The sequence below is a fragment of the Gavia stellata genome, chromosome Z (genome assembly GCF_030936135.1).
Source record: "Gavia stellata isolate bGavSte3 chromosome Z, bGavSte3.hap2, whole genome shotgun sequence".
Taxonomy (NCBI): domain Eukaryota; kingdom Metazoa; phylum Chordata; class Aves; order Gaviiformes; family Gaviidae; genus Gavia; species Gavia stellata.
The window spans coordinates 21,724,557-21,746,465 of record NC_082637.1 but is presented as its reverse complement, the minus strand read 5'-3'; the positions used below and the strand labels follow the sequence as shown (position 1 = coordinate 21,746,465).

Genomic DNA, 21,909 nt, shown 5'->3' with positions numbered 1-21,909 from the left:
CTGCCTAAGACACATTATAGAAAAGTGTTCTGGAAAGTGTCTTAAACTAGCTTAGTTTCTCTTACAGAATCCCCATGGAAATTTCCACTTAAACAGTGAGATAAGCCTTATTTAGAATTTTAATTATGCTAAATGCCACCTTCTCTTTCCAATTAAACTTTGCCTTTGAATACAGATGTATTCTTTTACTGATAACAGGAGTCTTTGTCAGAGAATATTTGAAGTCCAGCTATGATATATATAGTGCTAAGCTGGTCACAGGGACCTGATTTCTATGCTGCAAGCAAAGCTATACAGCAAAATTGTTGGAGTAGACAATGGAGGGTTTTGTAAAGCACAGAACTTTGACCTAATTTTACAGAAGCCTTTAACAAAACCATTGGAATATTGGGAAAAATAGTGGAATTTAATGCTAGTTGTAGTTGTAGGACTGACATTTACCTGATGTTTCTCTCTAAACTACCTGAGGCCAGGAGTTTGCAACCACTTTGATACATGTGAGTGTAAGAGGAAGCATATGGGATCAGGCCACAGGGCTCTCTAGCCAGGGTACTGAAGTGATAGGCACCGTCTTGAGTTGGGTTTAGAGCCAATGTTTGAAACCCTCAAGACGTGTGCGTTTCATAGCAATAAAATTGAAATGTCACATCTATATTTGAATAGCCAGTGCTACTTTTTAAATAAAAGCATATCAGTTTTAAAAGTACCACCACTGGATAACGTGACCAGTCTCACAAAGCATAGAGCATGTGCTCTTTGCACTGAACTCCATCTGAACTGAGCATGCCTTTTACATTGCCAAGATCCTCTTTGGCTCTGAAGACTGGGCCTTGGTTCTATACAAGAAATGCATCAAGTAGTTTTACAAGATGCATATTGTTTATAATGGATGCATCTACATTTATACCCAGAATAGGTCCCAAGGTAGCATTTCTTGCAAAAAGTTTTACAGAGTTCAGTTTTGTGTTTTCCAGTAAGGGACTGCAGTATCACATCTGTTACCACTTTTGCAGTGTGATTTGCAAGGAAATAATACAAGCCATCACATGTAGTACCTGTAACCATTTCCGAGTTTATACACCATTTATGGTGCCCTGGCCCATTCTCACTCAGACTCTTCAGTGCTTTCTCTCACATCATGCCTCATTGTATGAGCAATTGCAGTCAAACTTCAAAGAGCAGCACACATACTATCTTTTCAGTCTCTGCTTATATTTCTTTCTGCTGTGATGCCTTTAAACTTTAAGCTATATAAACTATTTACATTATGTAAGCATTATATAGGTTATATAAACTACTAGCATCTACTGAATTATAGAAAAAAGGCAAGCTTTCTTGTCTGCTTTTTAGGTAAGCAGTTTTCTTTTCCATGACAAATATCTACATTAGCCATCTCCCCTTCCCACCTGTTCATTTCCACTTGACTGGCTAAAAGTGAACTAATCAACCATTTTTTTCTTGCTTACTTACCAAAAACAATTGAAACTTGACCTGAACTGGATTCTTGGGTGCAACTTCAATATAAACAGAAGAACAGGTACAAGAAACAGAATACAGAATAAAAAGGGCAAGGTAAAGAGAGCACTAAGAATCCCTGAATTAAGGAAAATATACAACTTCTGGAAGTAACTAAGATCCCCAAGCTATAGAAAGATCAAAAACTGCTGGTGGTTCTCTGACTGAGGTCTGAACACAATAGCACTGTCTGTACTATAATTGGCTTTTGAAAACTCCAGATGCTACAAAAAATAGGGGAAAAAAATTATGGAGAAATAATGATTAATGAATGCTAGTATTTCTGAGAAATAAAGTACACTAAATATGACTTGCACATAAGTGGAAGAGCTGTCAATGAAGATGTAAGAAGCACTGCATGAAATAATACAGCAGTATGAAAATAGGATCCTACCCCAAAACTTTCAGGTAAATACTATTCATGGGTCTTCAAAGGTATGTATTGTGTAGAAACAGGCAAAGGAGAAGAAAGGGAATATTTTAGGCTAACAATATCCAACCACAACTGGGGTACCATTCACCTGTTGGAAAGCAGCTTAAACCAAAACAAAAGCTGCCCAGAATTGCACCTTGTTTCAGCTAACAGGGAAAGTCCAGAAAGAGTTTGCATTCTAGCCATCACAACTACATTCCTCATTAACCGTGTTTTCCCAGGAATGGTTCCTTTAGAGCCTTCTGACAGAACAACATGTGTTAACACATTGCTTTGCTTATCATCACAGACAGATCAGCCTAACCCAAGCCTGGCTGGAGCTGCTGCCCTTTCAGACCATGCCCTTAACAGCAAAGTAAGTTGTGCCAGGGAGCATTTCGAGGCTATGGCATTTGTCTATACAGTGGAACTGCCAGCATATTTTCTGGCACGGTTTTGACACAGGCTTGCTAGCACTCTGCCAAACAGTTCCTGTGCAAGGTTCAGGACTTAGCACAGGACAGAGACCTTTCCCAATGCAAAATCTGGATGTGTCCATCCTCTTTCAGAGACTAAAAGAGTTTAAACATACGGGCAAAAGCTATTCCATGCCAGTTGAACTCAGTGCCAAAGGACAGTCCTGGTATGTTTAATTTACTAGTACAGATGGATCCAGAGAAATCCCAAATATCTGCAGTTTTCATCCATGTACATTGCTGTCTTCAAATCACTTGTTGCCTGATATTACTGGGTACACATTTGACTTTCATCCTGAGATGAGGAAATTTCATTTTCATTTTCAATATTAGATTTACTACCCTCATCTAAAAAGGTGGTGTATTCAAAGCAGCAGCTACACATTGTCACCAGCACCTGAGAAAGGAATCATGAAATAAACTTTGATGTGGCTATCATACCAATTAAAAATACACAGATGAGTCAGATGTGACAAAATCAGGCTCTGAGATTCCTGTGATGAAACATTTGCTGCATTTGCTATCCGCTGTCTCCACATGCTACTCTTAACTCCCCTTTTATTGCTTCAGCTTTCACTGCCTTTATTCTGAACCAGTGTATTTAGTGATTCTTGCACTGATGCTATAGCCTTAGTCACTGTTACAGGACATTTCTGCAATATTGCACTGCCTCCACACTTGCAAGTTACTGCAGGATACCCCTTAAAGATTGCAATATCAAGGCAGTTTTCATTCATACTGGTACTCCCACAGACCCCTCTAACACACAAACACACACACACAAAATTATTCCCATTTTAACTGAACCCCTTTTTACTGCTAAAGCACTGTTAGGGAGCTTGTAGAGCAAAAAATCAGGTGCTTAACATTTATTGATTTTTTTTTTAACGGCTACTATAGTTTTAATTATTGAATGATGACATTGGATTTTCTCATTCAGCTTATAAAACCTAGTCCTCATTTAGTCCCTAAGTCCTATGACAATTTATAGAAAACATTTGATGTGAAGACAGCAATTTGGGTATCAAATGAAACTGTCACACACAGTTCTAGGAAGGATATGCTGACACAAGCAGCTCTTACACTGTCTTCTCTAAGAGGTTATATTTTATTTGTGTGTAATCATTGTATCTAGTCCATGAAGTTTATGGCTAGACCCAGGGAAAACCCATCTAAGCAGCAAAAGGCAGTGCAGTGTTCTTATTTGATATTTGCACCAAAGTGCTGCAATCAGATAGAAACTATGCAAATATTGCTGTATGAATACAGTTGGAAGATTTTTGTGTAATAAACAGATCAGAGAGGGAAAACTTGATGCTTTATTCTCCAAACAAAATTTGTACTGAAATCAGTTAGAAATCACTGAGAGTTATGATCAAGTAAATTTTAAACATGAGCTAAAGATGTGGTTTGGATACACTGTCAGTTAAACAAATATGTTGACATGTCTTTGTAAATCTTACTCTGTTTTCTATGAATCAATATCTGCACTTTATTTTTCTTTTTCTTTCCCCCTATTCTAATGATTTATTTTGACAAATGTTAGCTAACAAATTCTGCTGTCCAAATTAGCCTATAGTTTCTCCATAAGCTCTTGCTGACTGTTATTTCTATTAAACCATTGACAGAAGTTACAAAAGTAATGCAAACCTTTATGGTGTCACAGCTACAGTGTATACTGAATGTAGTGATTTATACAGTGAATACAGTGACAGATTTATAAGGTTAAACTTACTTTTATTTTCTGATTTGCAGCTCTTTGAGCTTTTAATCATTTTCTTTAGTGTGTATTTTTGTCAGAATTAGTATTGACAAGACTTTTTTTTTTTAATTCAACATAATTTGAAATCTAGCAGTTTGAAACTGAAAGAATCTTATAGCCTTCCAGTCCCAACCCTTTAATATTACTAGCTCAAACCAAATGGAGGAAAAATTTATTGCTGTTTATTATTATACACTGTAAAGCATCCTAAAGCCCTCTGGTGGACTTTTATCCTATGTACGTACGCGCCGCATACAGACACAATTCCTTTCCAAATTTTCTTACAGTTTCTGTTGAGTCATCAATACCTTTTTAGGCAAAACACCTTTTTTATGGATTTCTCTCCTTTAAAAGGTAAAAAACCTGTTAATATGCTGTCTTCGTAATGTCCACACCAGGGTTGTCACATTTATAACTTGCTGTGAAAAAAAATTTCAAGGCCAGCTGGTGGTCCTATGACAAGGTAATGTGCTATCACTAATGAACTCTGAACCTCTCTCAATTCCGGTAAGAAATCTTGTGGAAAGGTGTTGGCTCAGAAGGAAAAAAAGCAAATGTTACAGTGCTCCCAGCAGGCTCTTTCTGACCATATGAAAAAGATGTAATGGTAAGTACTAGAGAGAGCCCCATCCTCCCTGACTTGAACAATGAAAGAAGGCAATTCAATTCAGGTCCTTTGAATCCAAGAATAAGACACCATTGCCTCAAAGCAAGAAAAAGCCTCAAACAAACAAAAGACCTGCAGGGCATCCCAATATGTAAGACAGCACCTCCTTCAACCAGTTAACCCTTGCTAGTTCATCTGTGATAATCACACAGTGAATTTTTTTAAGAAACAATGACTTTTCTTCCTTGAGAGCTCATGCTGACTTTCAGTCAGATTTGCACCCTTCACTGGTAAGCATGTGAGAATCTTATTGAGGAAATCAGTGTTTCAAGCTCCAACATGCTTCAAGTTGCACACAAAGTATCATGCTGAAAGGGCTATTAAACATGAAGTTTAAATGTCTACCCAAGAATGTGTACAAAATTGTAACAGGACACATGTTGGATTAACTGTGTCTCTAGCTAGGGAATTTTAGGGACCTAACAGCACTATTATTTACACATTTCTGCATCTTACTGCCAGATAAGGACAGTAGAGCAGCGGCATTCTATGTATTTCTTCACTGCAGTACATGGCAAAGTAATTCAGTTCTGATCTTGTAATTCAGAACACATTTTAAAGTTGCACTTGCAGTTTCTTCTGACTATCCAAACCTGTGAGATTTTTCAGAACATTTTATTTCATATATGCTGAATATCATTTATCACATGATGTCACCAAATATTTTGTCAGTGATTTTCAAGGAAGTATTATAACGTCATGCATGTTTCTACTCAGAATTAACATCAAATCACATGCATTATGATTAATTCAATTTTATACTTTATCTAATATAAATGGTCTTTCATAAATGCAGTTTGAAATGGAAAAGGATATTGCAGGAGTACTATTCATTTTAGAAAGACATTTGCATAATCAAAGAAAAGTAATAAAGTATAATATAATACGGACAGATGTTACATATACAGATACTGTATATTAAGAACAATATGGCTGTTGATATAGCTTAAGAGATGGGGTAATAGTGCTCTATTTCAGATTTCATACACTAGAACAGCTTTCTGAGGTACTTAACTGATTTTATTTAAGGTCCCAGAGGTGCAACAGTCAACCGCTTTACTAGCAAGTGTAACTGCAACACAATGCTCCAATGCAGACTACTCCACCTAAAAAGTGCAAACAGCAATAGTGAGCTGTTGCAGTTTGAGTTAATTTGGCAATGACAAGGCCTTTTAAGAACTGGCATTAACATTTTAATGGGGGGAAAAAACCCAATCCAATATGCAGTGCTGGCTGGGGTAAAAGGCTTTAACATGAAAGTAAGATCCGAAGTCCTGTCTCCAACCCTATGTCCTGGTAGGTGACTTTAGGAAGGTCTCTTCCATGCTTTGAGCCTCTGTTACCTCTTCCCTAAGCAACATGGAGCCCTTGTGTTTGTTTCACTCATTTCAATTGCAAGTTTTTTCAGGCAAGGACTGTCAGAGTCTGTTTCAACTGTGCATGTTACTGCCAGGTAAAGAACAATAAAATGTTTTGCTAGAACTGGATGTTTATTTCAGCTGGCAAGAATACAGCTGCTACATCCTCTATGCCTTGGATAGCCCTGATCACATTTAGATTAATGGACGGCTTTGAGCTAAGCACATATTTGTAGTCTGCCATGGAGAGGCATTATGAGAAATATACTGGTGTCAAACTAACCACATTAATATATTGTAAACAAAAGTTGCTGCTTTTGCTAGGAGAGACACGAACAATAAAATCTATTGTAGAGGATACTTGGTGATTAAAAGAAGAACTGTGTAAAGACTATAATGTGAACACAATTTTATTGCTCCATTATAAAAAAATAACAAAGTAATGTCAATGTAAATTACCATGTGATCTCCAACATTAAAGTACTACAACAAAACTACAAGTTATTGCAGTGAAAGCACTCACATGGCATACGGTTACCTAGTATGTAGCACTGTTATACTTGTGATAATAGCAAGAATCTAAGCTTAAAAATGTAGAGAAGTTGAGAGGCAAAAAGTCTGTGTTCCACTTCCTAGAGGGCACAGAACAACAAATGGTTTCAGCTATCAAGGGCTGAAGCCTACCTAAAAAGACATGAATGAGATATAGCCTAGGAAACTCTGGGAAATTCACCTTTGTGTCATATTAAAAAGATATTCAAATTATCTGCTGTTCAAAACATGTTAGATGAACTCGTCATATTTGATCCGAGGTTTCCTGAGATTTAATGGCTGCCCGTTGTTAAATAAATTTTTAAATTATTTGTATTCATGAATAAAAAAAGAAAATCTTGGTTAATAAGGCTGTTAGGAATATCTCACAAAGGAAACATCGCTCAAAATCTTCAAGCACCCAAGGAAGATGGCAAAGAAGCTTTAACTCCAGGTGCCACATTGCTAAATGTTCTGCTATCCTCCCCTCTCCTTTAAGTGACTATCAGCCTATCACCCAAGAATTAGGCGATGTGAGTATCAGTGGCTCCTGCGTAAGTAAGATTTGGCTATCCTTTCTTTCTGAGGAAAGTTTGCAGAAAAGAACACCTATTCCCTGGCATCACACTTTCCCGCATTTGGCATCTTTCTACCGTCTCTAACGTGTAGGCAAAGGATGAGGGTTTTTGTACACTTGGGCTGTTACACTCTCTCTTTCCACACATTTTCTTCCTGAGCAAAAGAAGGAAGACGTTTCAGGTGATCAGGATGACAAACATAACTAACAGAGCAAAAAATTATTCCTTCTGTTACGCATGCACTATCATAGCTCCTACATGAATTCATAATTTTTGTGGGAAGAAACCAGATCCTGATTGGTATTTCCAGGTACTTTTTAATAATGTATCACTTTCAATAGCCTATACATTGCACAGCTGTTTATACCTCACTGCACGGACATCAATATGTGTCAACCTGTGTTATTTCTTAATGAAATTTAATTCAGAATATATACTCTGCTGTACTTCAATACCTTAAAAATACTGTCTACACTTTATTACTCAAGACAGAAAAGTGATGCAGGAAATAATTAACTGCTTTTTCATTACTATGTTATATATTGATATATATCTATATAAAAAAAAGTTATGACACTCAGTGCAAACCTACAGTAGCTTAAATGATAGCTATCAAACTGCTACAGCTTGCTTAGTTCATAGAATTATTATTTCTGGCTTACCCAAATCTGTAGCTTAATTCTTTTTTCATTTTTGAAAACCGTTTTTACTTTGAAATCAATCCCCACCGTGCTCACAAATGCAGACGTAAAGGAATCATCAGCATATCGGAACAAAAAGGAGGTTTTCCCAACACTGCTGTTGCCGATAATGAGCAGTTTGAACATGTAATCAAAGTTCTGGTCAGATGTATCTTTCTGGACGTATCTGGAATCTTGAGCAGATGCCATCTGTAATTCAAAATAAAAAGAAACAGTTTATTGTCTCTTGTATGACATAAAACTGGAAACATTTAGATTTTATTGGAGTTTTTGATACCAGATATGAATGAACTCAAGAAGAAGTTCACAGAGGTTTAATTTAATTTTTTTTTATGATTCTTGTATCCATGGTAATAGTTCCATTTGCAAAAGAGGTTGTAAACATCACTGGTGACTGGTATCAAAAAAAGTAATAATTCTAAAAATTCAGGACAGTTCTTGAGCATATCATTAAAAAGATCTACCCTCAGAAAATGTGATGAATGAAATAGATGGTGAAAATATAGACAAAGACACTTCACTTGTACAAGAAGGAAATAGGAGATCAGTGTTGCATTATGACGTAGGAGGTATATTTCCAAGCAAAAGCTTAATATGTTTTACATCTGATAAAATTCTTGAACCCTTTATTTTACTGTAAATATGCTGCTATCTTTTGTAATGCCTATAATCTTATTCAAAGCATTCTGCCTTTACCAGCTTTTAGTTATTATATCATTAAATAGTGAGTTGGGTATATAACTCTGAAATAACATCTCGATTTTTTCTAATTCTAGTCTATTCCATAGTTTTGGAATTTGCAATGTTAATGCAACACCATCATAAGTGGCAGTGGTCAATGTTTTCAAGTTTGAGTCCTTAAAATACAGTTTCTAATCCATATTAAACAGCTGAATAAGCACAGATTACTGAATACTGCTAAATAGCAAGCACATTTTGCTGTAGAGACTTGAAAGATCATGGGTTCCATTTATAAAAAGTAGACTTTTGGCTTTCAGGAGAGTTGCAGAGATTAACTTGAAAACCTGACCAAAATTCTACCTAGGATGCTCAACAAACAGATGGCAAAAGTGAAGAACTTTTAGAACTAGGTAGTGTTTCACCTCATATGCTTTTTAAGAAAAAAGTATTTTGGGAGCCTGGCAGGATTTTAAATTCTTGGAGTTTGGCAATAATAAAGACAACACTTTTGCACACTGATTTCAGACAGAAAGGCAGACATCATAGCCTAACATAAAGGTTTATGGAAAAGCAGCTCACGTCAAAGCTTTCTAAGTTAGACATTTCAGAGTGCATTTGGGCAACCAGAGAGGACAGCTGGAACCAGGGTGAAGGCTGCACACTAACCCACCTTCTCAGCAGATTTTCAATTACTGCATAAATTTTCTGCACTAATTCTGCTGTCTCATAGTACAAATAACAATATGCCAGCTTCTTTGGGCTACTGAAGAGGCATATAGAAGTGAGGACAAAAAGTCCTAAAAGAGACAATGGAAGTAACAAGCTTTTGAGAGAAAATTCAGTGTAAGATTTATATTTCATAAGTAATGCAGTGTTTGATTTCAGAATTAACCTTTTATTTGGTAGTGACTAAAATTCTTGATTAAATGTAGTCTTGGGTACCTACGTGCTTGCACTGCAAGTGTTTGCATTGGCCTTAATATTTACTCACTTGTTTCACAAGCATGCAACAAAGACATTTTAGAACAAAACCCTAAATATTTCCGAGCATACACATCACTGATCTTTCATCTTTCTGATTTCTATATCCAAAGACAGAAACAAATCTTGTCCATCTTCACTGCCCTCCCTTATTGTAAAACCATTTTGAACTATTTTGTTTAGAACATGAGAACAAGAAAATCAAATGCTGTTTATACTGTCTATATCAGTCTACTCACAACTGGCTATAAAGTAGTAAAGAGCACTGATGTTGTGTACAGTTTGCAAGACCAAGTCAATAAAGTCCAGCAGACAAAAGACTGTGCAGTGGCTGGGGATGCCAGTGTGTAACCTGTACACTTTCCCCAGCAGCTTGTTCCAGTGCCCTTCTGGCTCCTCAGAAGCTGAAACCAGTCGTTACCACTTCTACCAAGAAGAAGAATAATTTTCTTTCTTGATTTTATCTCCTAGGAAGCCTTCCATGTAGCTTCTTCAACTCACTTAAGGCTTACAAAAAGAGGTTTTAGCTTTCATTTGATTTGCTGCTCTCACTCCTATATGCCTTACAATTCATCCCCATATACTTTAATGCCTAACACTTCAGAAACAGTATGATTCAGTAGGCAGAGGAATCAGGAGACCTGGATGCTAATAATAGTCTGGCTAAACCTTGTACATGGCATAGCCTTCCTGAGTAACAATGTGTTTCCTGTGGATGGTTTTAAACACAGACTTTGCCCACAAAGACATTTCAGTGGTCCTCTAAATTAATGTGTTTATGCACATTACCCATGCAATATTTTCCTTAAAAGTTTTAAAAACACAGAAAAAAATAAAACGCAACACCTTCACTGTGCCTTGAACTTATGGATTCATTACTTGCAGTACTGTAGGCAGAATTATGGGCAAGTTGAACAAAGAATTTCAGTCAGCTTTTATCTCAGGGGATAGGAGTATGTCTGCCTATTACAGGATGCAGAAGGCATAGGAAAAGCATGGGAAAGGACTAATTTCTCCACCTCTCACCTGGGGAATCATGAGATGATTAGTGAGGTATTGATAATAATTCTAACTGTTTGGAGAAACTTATTTTAGTCTAGAGAGCCAGCCTCCCTAGACTACCGATAGTCATCCTTTCTTGTGTCCAAAATCCAAGTGAGTTTTAGAAAAGTACTAGGGCCTGCACTAGTCTGAAGAAACATCAAACTCAGTACAGGTGGTAAGACTTTGCCATTACTTCCCAAACTCACTCATCCTGTAGTAAGCACGGAGACAGAGTCTTCAGACTACAATTCACATCACCTACATCAAGCTCCCACTCTAAATGATACTCTAGAGGAGTCCCTACTTTTATGCTGGCTGTAAGGGAAACCTAGATTCTTGGTCCTCTTCAACTTTGTGAATATGCCTGCAGTGCCTCTCTTAAATACCAGCTGCTGACTTCAAGTAAGTATGGGAGGCACTGTAGCCCACTTCCCAATGTATTAATATGTCAGGACTTGTCCCTACTATGGAAGCATCTGGCAAAGAAATGTGAAGAAGCTAGTGCTGACGTTATGTTCCTCCTTTGGAAACAATGCTGGAAAAAATCACCAGGAATGCCATGCTCAGACCTGTAATTAAATACTACATATGTGGACGAGAACGAAATAAACATGCCAACCTGGACAACGTTACGATACTTTGTTTCTAAGAAAGCAAAACTCTTACCTTTATTTTGACAAAGTTCCCTTCTCAAATGATTAAATGGATATATTAAACAAGCATCTCTTCCAGCAAAACACATTGAGTTTTCTGTTCAGTAGAATGTTGTCCTTATTTAGTAAAGTTGAAGACAGAATGCACAAGGCTATTTTCATTAGCATATTGCATACTTGCTTTTTTGTAGGATGAGTCCCTACTCAGATCCCTACACCCATGAGGATGTTAGCACCAAAGGCAGTCTCAGGCCACCTCCTAGAGGACTCAGGACAGACTTGAGAGTCCACTGGGAAATCTAAGCTCAAGATAACACTCAGAAGACCTATAGTCAGGATGTCTCACATACCTGTGTCAAGGTATGTCCCCACCTTGAATATGGTCCAAGGACAAAAAAGGATGGCTTTGTATGCTTCCCTGTTCACACCACATCTTTAAACTCCTTATATGTGGATTATTTATGGGCATAGGCATATTAAACAGAGTTTTCTATATCAGACCCAGATACTTTCCAAGCCTCATGTCCAGCTGTTTCCTTGATCCCAAAGAACAGGTTAAAACAGGGCAGGGTTGAGAACAAATGTCTGAAAAAGTATGTGTTTACCTGCCACCTTCATGATAATAACAAAACACTTGGCTGTATTGCTCTTTATGGCCTTAGAGACCTCATTCTTTGACAGAAATAATTTGAACAGCTTTTTCACTTAAGCAGAGCAGCATGCCATGACCTCCCCAGCTTGCACATGACTTCAGTTTGCACTTATATATGCACCCACTCTGTATGCCTAATGCAGGATGAATTGCCCCTGGAAAATATGATGCAAAAGGCCAGAAAAGCTGGGATTGAAAATACTGAGGTTCGTTCCTTTGTGAATTATTTTAGTAAAAAGACAGAGTTCCCTGCACAGACAGCTTTTTGTGATGCGATCTTTTTGCTTTTTGTAAAATACAATTAGTCAAACATAATCAATGGATATTGAAACAATGGAATACAATGGGAAAATTCCATGTTTGTAACTCACCAGACTGTATGTAGGATGCACTGCAAGTGAGTGTCTTTAATGTGCAGATGAAATGTCACCATCAGAAGAGTCAAAATGTTACCAAGATCCTTATAGATAGAACACTATGACAGTATAACCCAGTCATGAAGAAATCAATTGCTTTCTAGGTAAAATACCAAACCAATAATCCAGAGATTGGATTTTATTCCTAACTCTTTCAGAGGTATCCTATGACTTTTGTTTTCCATTTTCCTACGTCTTTGGCAAGCTGCTTAACCTCTCTCACTTTTGGTGTGCTCTCAGTGAATACAACAGCATCCACAGATGCAGACCACAGCCAATTCTCACAAATCCTTATCATCTAATTTTTAACTGACCAATTAATAAGACTTAACAGAGTTCAGTGGACAATGCACCAGACACTTATTTGGAATTTACGGATTGCCAGCCATCTGCAGAGCACAGCTTGTGAACCAATGTACTTGGCAGCATCATGAGAAGCTTATCTGCTTCAAGGTATTATGAGGTTGGATTCATGAATATGTGTAAGTGTATCCTAACCCAGTCCGAAAGGTGTAGTTAGAAATGCAAAGTTTTATTATAAGCGGCATACTGAAATGCCAAGTTGGGGAATATCGGGAAGATACAAAGGGGTGAGAGTCTAAAACATTTTAAAGAAGCCCTACTTGCTTCATATTAGCAGAAGTAGCATGAATGTGGCCACAGTGCTGGCAGCTGCCCATGACAACATAATGCAAGGTGCAGTAAAGAACTGTTCTGGCAAGTCTCTAGCACATGGATTCTGGTGAATCTACTTTTGGTGAGCTACAGCGTTATCCCTCATTTGTCTTTCTTCAACCTAAGTTTACCTTCTCCATGAAAAGGCTAGCTTAAGAAACATATTTTCAGTTCCCACTCTAGGTAGTACCATAAAATTCCCTTCTCCAAATAGTAGCAAAACCAGAGATAAAGTCCTAACTGGGTTAGTCTAACACAGAATATCAAGAAGCCACCAAAATAGTGCAGCTCTGAAAAGGAAAAATACAAGCTGTGTCAGGCCAGGTACTCCTGTAGAAATAAATTCAGATTTACCAGGAGGTAGAAAAGAGAATCAAAACAAGACAGCTACAGCCCTCTGCCATTTGCCCTATTTAGTGCAGTACTCAGGGTCATGAGACTAGCAAAGACTGTGCAGCTGCCCAATTGCCAGAGCAGCTGCATCAGGCCAAGGGACAAAGTGAAATACTAATGCCACTGTCTAAGGCACTGGTGAGATGCCTTAGTACCAGTTCTAGTCAAGAGTGTTTATGAAAGCTGGATTCAAACTGGAAAATACAGAAAAAGGTTATTAGGAAGACCAGAACAATTAGGATCTTATCTTACAAGAGAAATCTGAAAAAAAAGAGTAAGGAAAACATGAACTTGTTTCTCTAGATAGTAATCTGGAGTGAATGTTAGGGAATGAGAACTATTTAGACTGACGTATATATTGCAGCAAGACACTGGACATTAAAAAGTCAGTATAAACTAGCCTGGAGTGCCTCTGAGCTGGAGATGAGAGTATCTAACCAGCAAGGGAACAAGCTTCCACAGTACACTTCCAAAAAGGGGTAGTGACAGAAAGAGGACTGCTGACTCCAAATGCAGCTTGATCAGTCAACAAAAAGGTGTATATAACTTGCTCTGTGGACTCAGTGGCTTAGCAGGCTCTTCCACCAAGACTGACGTATCTAACAATTTTGCTGAGTGATAGGAGATGAATTGCCATGCTAAATTCTGTGTCTAATAGGTTTGATTTGGCTTTTTTCATCATAATTTTATAATAACCTCTTAAATATCTGGAAGCAGCCTTATTGCTTGCTATTGCCCTCCTCCATTGTGTTTGGACGTGTATCTTATAAACCTATTTTGTCTGGGCATAACCATTGCCAGTGACAAAAGTATATGAAAAGCTAAGAAGAAAATGTTCTCATTTATTTCATTGGCAAAGCAGATAATTTACAGATTATTTCCCACTTTCTAGTTTCCCCTCACCTCTATGGCCTCAGTCACCTTTGAAATGATCTGATGCCCTGGCAAGTTAAAGAGCGGGTCTCTAGAGATCCAGCATTTTCTACAGACTACCACCATTAATGCCCATATGCCCAGATAAATATGAAGAACAGGTTATCCAATCTACATTCCCCCTTTTTTCCTTTGGCAAAGTGCAGTTATGTGGAAAATTTGCATGCTACAATCAGATAAGGAGTGTAACTTGAAGGGAGTGAATCAGTGTATGAATCGCTGAGAATTTCCCATTGAATCTTCAGTTTTGAAAGTACCACCAAAGCATTAGGGGAACCTACTGAGAAATACACAGACATTTCAACTAGTTCAGACCAATTCTTAAAAGAACATACACAAACCGTACAGACTTCTATGTTTCACAGCAAAAAGAGTTCATTGCCTTTGACTTCTAAACCAAAGCCCTCTCCATGGCCATAAGCACTAATAAGACTTATATCTGTTCTTTGAAAACATGGCTAGAAAAACGAAAAGTACTCACAAACTCTGACCCAGATCCAATTACATCCAGCAGCTGACAATAGCAAACTTTTACGCTAGGTAACTCCTTCTCTGGAAGGACTGTTTGGGCTGCCTTTCTGGTAATTGTTGGCCCTTTTTGTCTACAGAGAAATAGCATGAGCTTGAGAATGAAACAAAGAATTCACAAATATAGAAAGACAGCGCTACTGCACAGGCCCTTTTTCTCATCCTGCTAAAATATTTTAACTTTTTAGTTTTTTAATTATTGCTTGATGGAAATGAAAAAAAAAAATGCATACACTCTCCTCTCAGTTGTTTTTATCATGATCAAAAGGCACACACTTGTTCACTCTTTCTGTTGCTCTACAATTCAGAGATGGTAGTTCTGTAACAGACTGTTCCATAAATCTGTTGTGTGCAAAGAAGCAACTACATTTCTTTGATGTAATAGGAAATCAGATCGCTAAGAGATAAATCAAGCAATTAGTTCAGCCAGTCTAAACCATATTTGAACAAGGCCGAAACATACCAGCCTAATGTTGGAAAATGAAAGAACTCTTAAGAAGAAGAATCCACAATAGAATATTGTTTTACTGGAATCTTTAATAATAATATTTGAGTATGCTGGGAATAGTATAAGTCGAAGAAAGAAAAAAGCCATGCAGAAACTACAAGTGAAAAATCAAACCTCATCTGCCAGACTGCATTTTCACATCTTGGAAAAATCCAGATGCTTGTGATTATAATTTTGGATGAGATATACTTAAAAATAGACACTGTTTGACCATCTCACCAGCCTTGAAAAGTGGAATTTGTAGGGTTTTTTATAGCTCTCTGCTGTTTCTTTTTATACTTTTTGTACTGTGATTTCTGCTGACTTTTATTCAATATTGTTTAACAATAATTCTGTTTGTACTGACAATCATATAAAAAAACCCAAGAAGCTGTTCTCTGAGATGTGTCAAGTACATATGTTTTTATATCTGGACTTCCATTTCTTTAGATTTAGATTTTAATGTTGTACCACCATTTTGTTTCCACAACTATTTAACAATGTCACTGAACTCAATACTTGTCAAAAATGTCAAATGCAATAGTGACCAATCTGTAGTTGTCATCCTTGACTAGCGAAATTTGCTTTTAATGAAATGCTCTCCAAAGCCAATACATACTAAACATGACTTCAGTATCTCTATAAGCATGCGTAAATAAATGGCAAATACCACATAAACATTTCCAACACATGCATGGAGCATGCAGACCTAGGCATTTTAAACAGCATCCTAATTATTGCTGTTTTCCAATCAGAAAACTGAAAGACATTCTTACTGAAGAATGGCTTATTTCTAGTGCACCTCTTTGGATGAAAGGTTTCAGCATGTGACATCCGAGCAATTGCTCTGCAAAAGATTTATGAGATTATCAGTCTCTGTCCAAAGTCAAGCAAACCCAAGTCCGTATCAACGTAACTTAAGATTTCGGACTTCTTTTCAAGCATGCATATTGAAGAGGATGCAGATCTTCCCTTCAAGCTGAAATTCTATTACTGCCAGTGTAGATATCCAGCATGAAAAACATTAGCTAACAGAGCTGCAGCTCATAGCTTAAATCACAGCAGACTGCAAAAGTGCTCTTCGCATTTGTATAGAATCAGCGGGATTGATTGTTACCCATCCACTGGTAACACGACTGATTTTCTATTAAAAAACAGTCATGTGTTCCAGGTTATAGTTTGGGGCCCCCAGAGCTCCTGTATGAGATTATAAAAGAGGTCCTAATTAATAACTGAAGTACAGTTCACCAGCATAAACTGTTTTGAAACAACAGCCTAGAAACTGCTCAAAACTCTGCATAATGTAACTTGTATCTGTATAGCACCCGTTTCTCCTGGGCTAAGGGGCATTGTATTTCTCTATATATAAAAACTGCTGAAAAGGGGCCAACTCTTTGCTACCCCCAGTTCTAGCCGTGAGCCATCGCTCATGCAGACGGATAACTGCTCCTTGAACAAACAGGTGGAGATATCGTGCCAACTTCCCGCGCATCCAGGTAGGACCTCGTTACATCTCATCACCTAACGACTTACATCCATTCACTCCCAGGGGAGCTGCGACCAACGCTCAGAGGGCACTACCTGTAAAAGACCGTTCGGTTTGCCCAAAGGAGACCCAAAACCCACCCGCGGCCACGGCGACGGGGTGGCGGCCACCGCAGGGCCCTGCCGCCCAGCCTCACGCTCCATCCGCCCCCCCCGGCCCGGGGAGCCGCGCTGTGCGGGGGACGGGGGGGCACCACCGCACCTCTGACCCGCGACGGGCTGCGGTCACCCCCCGCCCGCCGAGACCGCCCGGCGGGGACCCGTCTCACAGGCACACCACCCCCCCGAGCCCCATCGCACACACCCCGGGCTCCTCACGCACTCCGGGCCCCCCTCACACACACCCCGGCCCCCTCACGCACCCTGGGCCCCTCACGCACCCCGGGCCCCCTCACGCACGGGGCGTCCTCACCGCCTCCCCCCTCACACTCCCCGGCCACCAGCGGGAGAGCCCGGCCCGGCGGCCCCGCCATGCCACGGCAGGGCGGAGGGGGTCCTGCCCCGTCCCGCTCTCGGCCGCGCTGCGCCCGCCGCCCCTCTCCGGCCCGGGGACCGACCTGCATCGGCGCTTCGTGCCTCATCGCCGGGCGCGGCCCGCCGCTCGCTCCGCTGCCGCTCGCCGCTCGCTTGCGCACGCCAACAGCCTCCGCCGCCGCCGCCCGCCCGGGCTCTGCTGACAAACCCGCGTCGCGATCAGCACCGGAGCTGTCCCCGCACCTCCCCCGGCACCGCCCCTGCCTCCCGCGCGGCCCCGGGAACTGTAGTCCACCTGTCCCGCTCCCCTTGCCCCCGCCGCCTGCAGGGTGGGGAGGAAGGACTACAGCTCCCGGGATGCTCTGCGCCCGGCGGCCCGCCGCCGCGGAGGACGGCGCGGGCGGGGGCGGTGCAGCCCGCGCGGCGGCGGGGCGAGCGCGGCGCTTCGCAAACTCCTCTCGGGGCCGCGGAGAGGCGGTGGGGCTGGGGAAAGGCTAGGCAGCACGGGGCGCCCTGGCGGAAAGCCTGGGCGCGCTGGGGCGGAAAGTGGGGACTGAGCTAGCGGAGCCGGGCCCCGCCGGCCCGGCGGATGCGCTGCCCTCCGCGGCCCCACCGGCCCAGCCCGAGAGACGGCAGCCGCGGAGGAGCGGCGCCGGGCCGGGGGTGGCGGGCACAGCACGCAGCAGCTCTCACGTGGGCTGCGGGGAGTCGCTGGGCGGAGTGGGGCAGACAAACACCGCTCCCCTGCCGTGGCGTGGCGCGGAGCGACGCTGCACCGCGCCTCCTGCGGGGTCGGCCGCTGCGCTGTCGTTCCACGGCCCTTTAGCTCTGCACCCGCAGCCGGGGTGGTCCCGCCCCGCCCCGCCGGCAGGGGGCGCCGGCACCACAGCCGGGCCCGGGCCTAGGAGCCGGGTAGGCCCCGCCGCGCAGCGCCCGTCAGCCCAGCGGCCCGCGGGCACCTGAGGGGAGGGTTTGCGGCGGCCGTGGTCCTGCACTCCCGGGGTGCCCGCAGTGCCCGCCATGCGTCGGTCCCTCTGCTGCCTCCCTCCTGGATCCCCACAGCCGGCCCTGGGGCTGAGCGAGGCTGAGCGCCCATTGGCATGGCGACTCCTGGTGAATGTCCTTGCTGTTCTATAGTGACAGCCCCTACGTGCGCCATGATTCATCGTATGCCATTGTCCCTGCTCCCTCTTTCCTCACGTGGATTTTCTCCAGCCTTTGGCAAACAGCAGCAGGCAAGCGCCGGGCCATGCTGCTGTACAATGGTGGCAGCCCCGCGTGGTGTGGAGTTACTGCTTCTGGGTGCTGGCACTCGTTTTTGACAGCGGTGTCGAGGTCGTCGTGAGGCAATGACAGTAAAACACCAAAAAAGCACCTCGTCTGCTGCATGTGTCCCCAGTGCTGGTTTTTATTGTCCAAGATGTTTCAAACGTCTTTCTTGGCACTTTTTCCATAACCCCCTCCTCTAAAGCAGAGTCCATACTTATCTTGGGCCCAAATGTACCAGTCTGTAGGCGGTAGGAAAATGTATAAACAGCGTTGCATTCAGATTTAAGATTTGGCGTGTTGTCCTCTACTGAAAGGGTGTGTGTGAGCAGCAAAGGTGACTCACTCTGGGGTTATCTGCCTGAGGTTTGAGAGCTGGATGTGGCCCGGGCAGAGAGGGGAGGGCAGGAGAAGGCAGGTGCAGTGGCTGAGGCAGCGTGAAAGCAGCAGTCTGCCCTGTGGACTACCCGCTTCTACGTATGTGGTATGTGTTGTGTAAAGTAAATCACCTATAGCAGCTATGACAAAGGCAAATTGTATACTAGAGGCATGAATGTGGATTAAAGTGTATGTCTGAAGTAATTTTATTCTAGCTCTGCAGGTTTTTAATTTCATTTACAGCTATTTAAACCTACCTCACCGTAACATGAAAATAGGAATTAAGTGGAGGTTTTTTCAAAGCCATGATGTATGCCATCATGCATTTTTGCAGCTGATTCTTCTTTCCTGCATGAAATACTGAATGTTACTCTTTCTGCCAATGTGGTCATGCAGACATCGTGAATTTGCTCAAATTTGTGCATGCATGCATGAGCATGCTAAGAGTTGATTTTTTTTTTAATGCATGTGATTTATTCTTGCTATTGATTTTAGGTGAATACATACCAAAAAATCATGAGTAACAACCCACTTCCCTCTGAAAACAAGGCACATTATATTTGTTATCAATTGCAATTGTGGAAAAAAAGGGAGATTCTTCCTCCTATTAAAACATTGTTTTACGGAGTTTTGTTTTTAAGAAAGTATTATAAATATATTACACAATCATGAGTATATAAAACTATAGCTTTTCATAAAACAGTACTCATTTTGGAATGCCATTTTAAATCATAGCTAAATAGATACTTGAAACAGTAGAACAAAATATGCAGAGAAGCTTTTGATTATAGAATTTAGAAAGTAGATGCTCTGGGTTTATTATTCTATTAAACTTTTTAAGTAGATTTACTGCAGATACTGTTTCAGAAATTACAAGATTTGAATGATGCTGGGTTCCCAAATTTATCCCAAGACAAAGATATTCCAGATCTTTTTATTATATTGGCATTTATCTTAGCATTGAAGTCTCTAAGCAATCTCTCACCTAAAACCTCCATACAGGAACTATCAATAGAATATAAAGCAGGGTTACTTTTTAGATTGTCATATGTCCTTCTTTAAAGCATAAGACTTTATTTTTCTTTTAACTAAAAATGTTAAAGTAAACAGCATCTCTGCATAAACAACACTCTTCTGTTTCTTTGTTTAATTTTTAAAACGCATAAAAACGCGTTTTGCTTTGTGTGTTGGTTGAAGAGACGACACTGCTTTTTATAATTCCTCAGGTTTTGTTTATTATTTGTCTTCTGGCAGTAACTTTGTCCTTTTTTTCCTGTCTTCTTCAGAGGCTTTTGAAGATGGTATGGGAAAGAAATGGACCAGAATTAAATAGTAGTATGCTAGACACAACTAAGCTTTTGCACCTCAAGCATCCTAGTCCAGTGGCATGCTGTGACAATACTCCTGAATACTCCTGTCCACAGAGCACTGTTTTTGTGGTGCAGGAATTTCTGTTCATTACCACCAATCACTGGGTCAAAATACGTTAACATTTTTGGAACATGGTGTGCTTGAAGCTCTCTTTTGTACATAATTACTATGAACTAGCTATTTTCACCAGGTGCTAACATACAAGGGACCCAGTTTAATGAAATACCTAATCCTTTTAACCGGGGGTAGTAGAAACACTGCAGAAGTAGTCATGAACATCAGTTCAGGCTTTCAGTGACTGCTTTGATTATACTACCTCCTTTTTACTTGCTAACGCTTACAAGAGTGAATTTTTTTCATGCCAAATGCTGGATCATGGAATGCATAGAACAAGTTAGTTATTATTTGCTAATTTGGACTAAAGAGAAAAGGAGAAAGTTTCATTTTCCTTAGGTGATGGCAAATAGTCATTCAAATAACATATGTCATCACAAAAGCTAACCTAGAATGGGCATGCTGCCCATGAGATAGCTAGTACAGTCAATCTGGCCTATCTAGATGTAGAACAGTGTGATTTTAGGACGTTTTTCAATCTTTGTAAGACAGTTTGGTTTTTGCCCAAAACACTAATTTTACAGTACATAGAAAATAAACAATAACTTTCAGGGCTGCACACTAAATATAAGAAATCGTGTACTAAAAAAGGCACCGGGAGACAGCTGGTTTGTATGCAACTGAGTTGTTTTGGATGAGTGAATTCTGAAATGATGGACACGTTAACAAAGCTGTTCCTCAATTTCACACTAGAGGTCTACATAAGTAAAAATAATATAAAAGCAATGTCACTTTTATTTCACAAGTTCAATGCATGTATTGGGAGCAAATATTTTCTGTGCTTTCAAAACTTTCAAAGTGTAGGCCATGCTATAAAATTAACAAGTAAGATTCAGCAGTAGAATAAGCCTAAGTTAAGAGGGAGAATAATAAGACAAAGAGAGTTAACTAATGATCATTGTTCCTCTCTTGTAATTTTTAGATCGAAATACAAATCCTTTCAGTTTCTGATTTAAGAAAATAAAGGTTCTTGCTAGGTACAAAATGCCAGCCATTTTGAAATATTTATACATCTTGCCAATGTTTTCTCTCATGTTCTCTTCCTTAAAGTCAAATAGCTTTCTTTTTTCCCCTGACCTTTTAGAATACAGTATTTCTTTTACTCCTGCATGCCATTTGACTTATCCTGGGATTGGACTTTGGATGCAAAGAAAGAAGAGAAGAGAGTCATGGGTCTTTCACTAAGCAGTAAAGGTCATTCACCCTGACTCAGTCTGTCATATTTGCAAGTCTGGCTTATGCTTGCAAAATGTAAATGTTGTGGCATGCCTTCTTTAGACTTTCCTTTTTTCTTAAAAAAAAAAAGGTATGGGATCTT

At 40.5% G+C, this 21,909-nt stretch overlaps 1 protein-coding gene across 1 annotated transcript in view; it reads right to left on the bottom strand.

Moving 5' to 3' along the window:
* Positions 1-17,569, bottom strand: part of RAB3C (RAB3C, member RAS oncogene family) — a 132,572-nt gene extending 115,003 nt beyond the window's left edge. Inside the window, exons 1-2 of the mRNA XM_059833988.1 lie at positions 17,546-17,569; positions 7,962-8,189 (exon numbers count right to left, since the gene is read on the bottom strand). Coding sequence (XP_059689971.1) covers positions 7,962-8,189; positions 17,546-17,569 — 252 coding nt within the window. The remainder of the gene's footprint in view (positions 1-7,961; positions 8,190-17,545) is intronic.
* Positions 17,570-21,909: the final 4,340 nt, after the last annotated feature.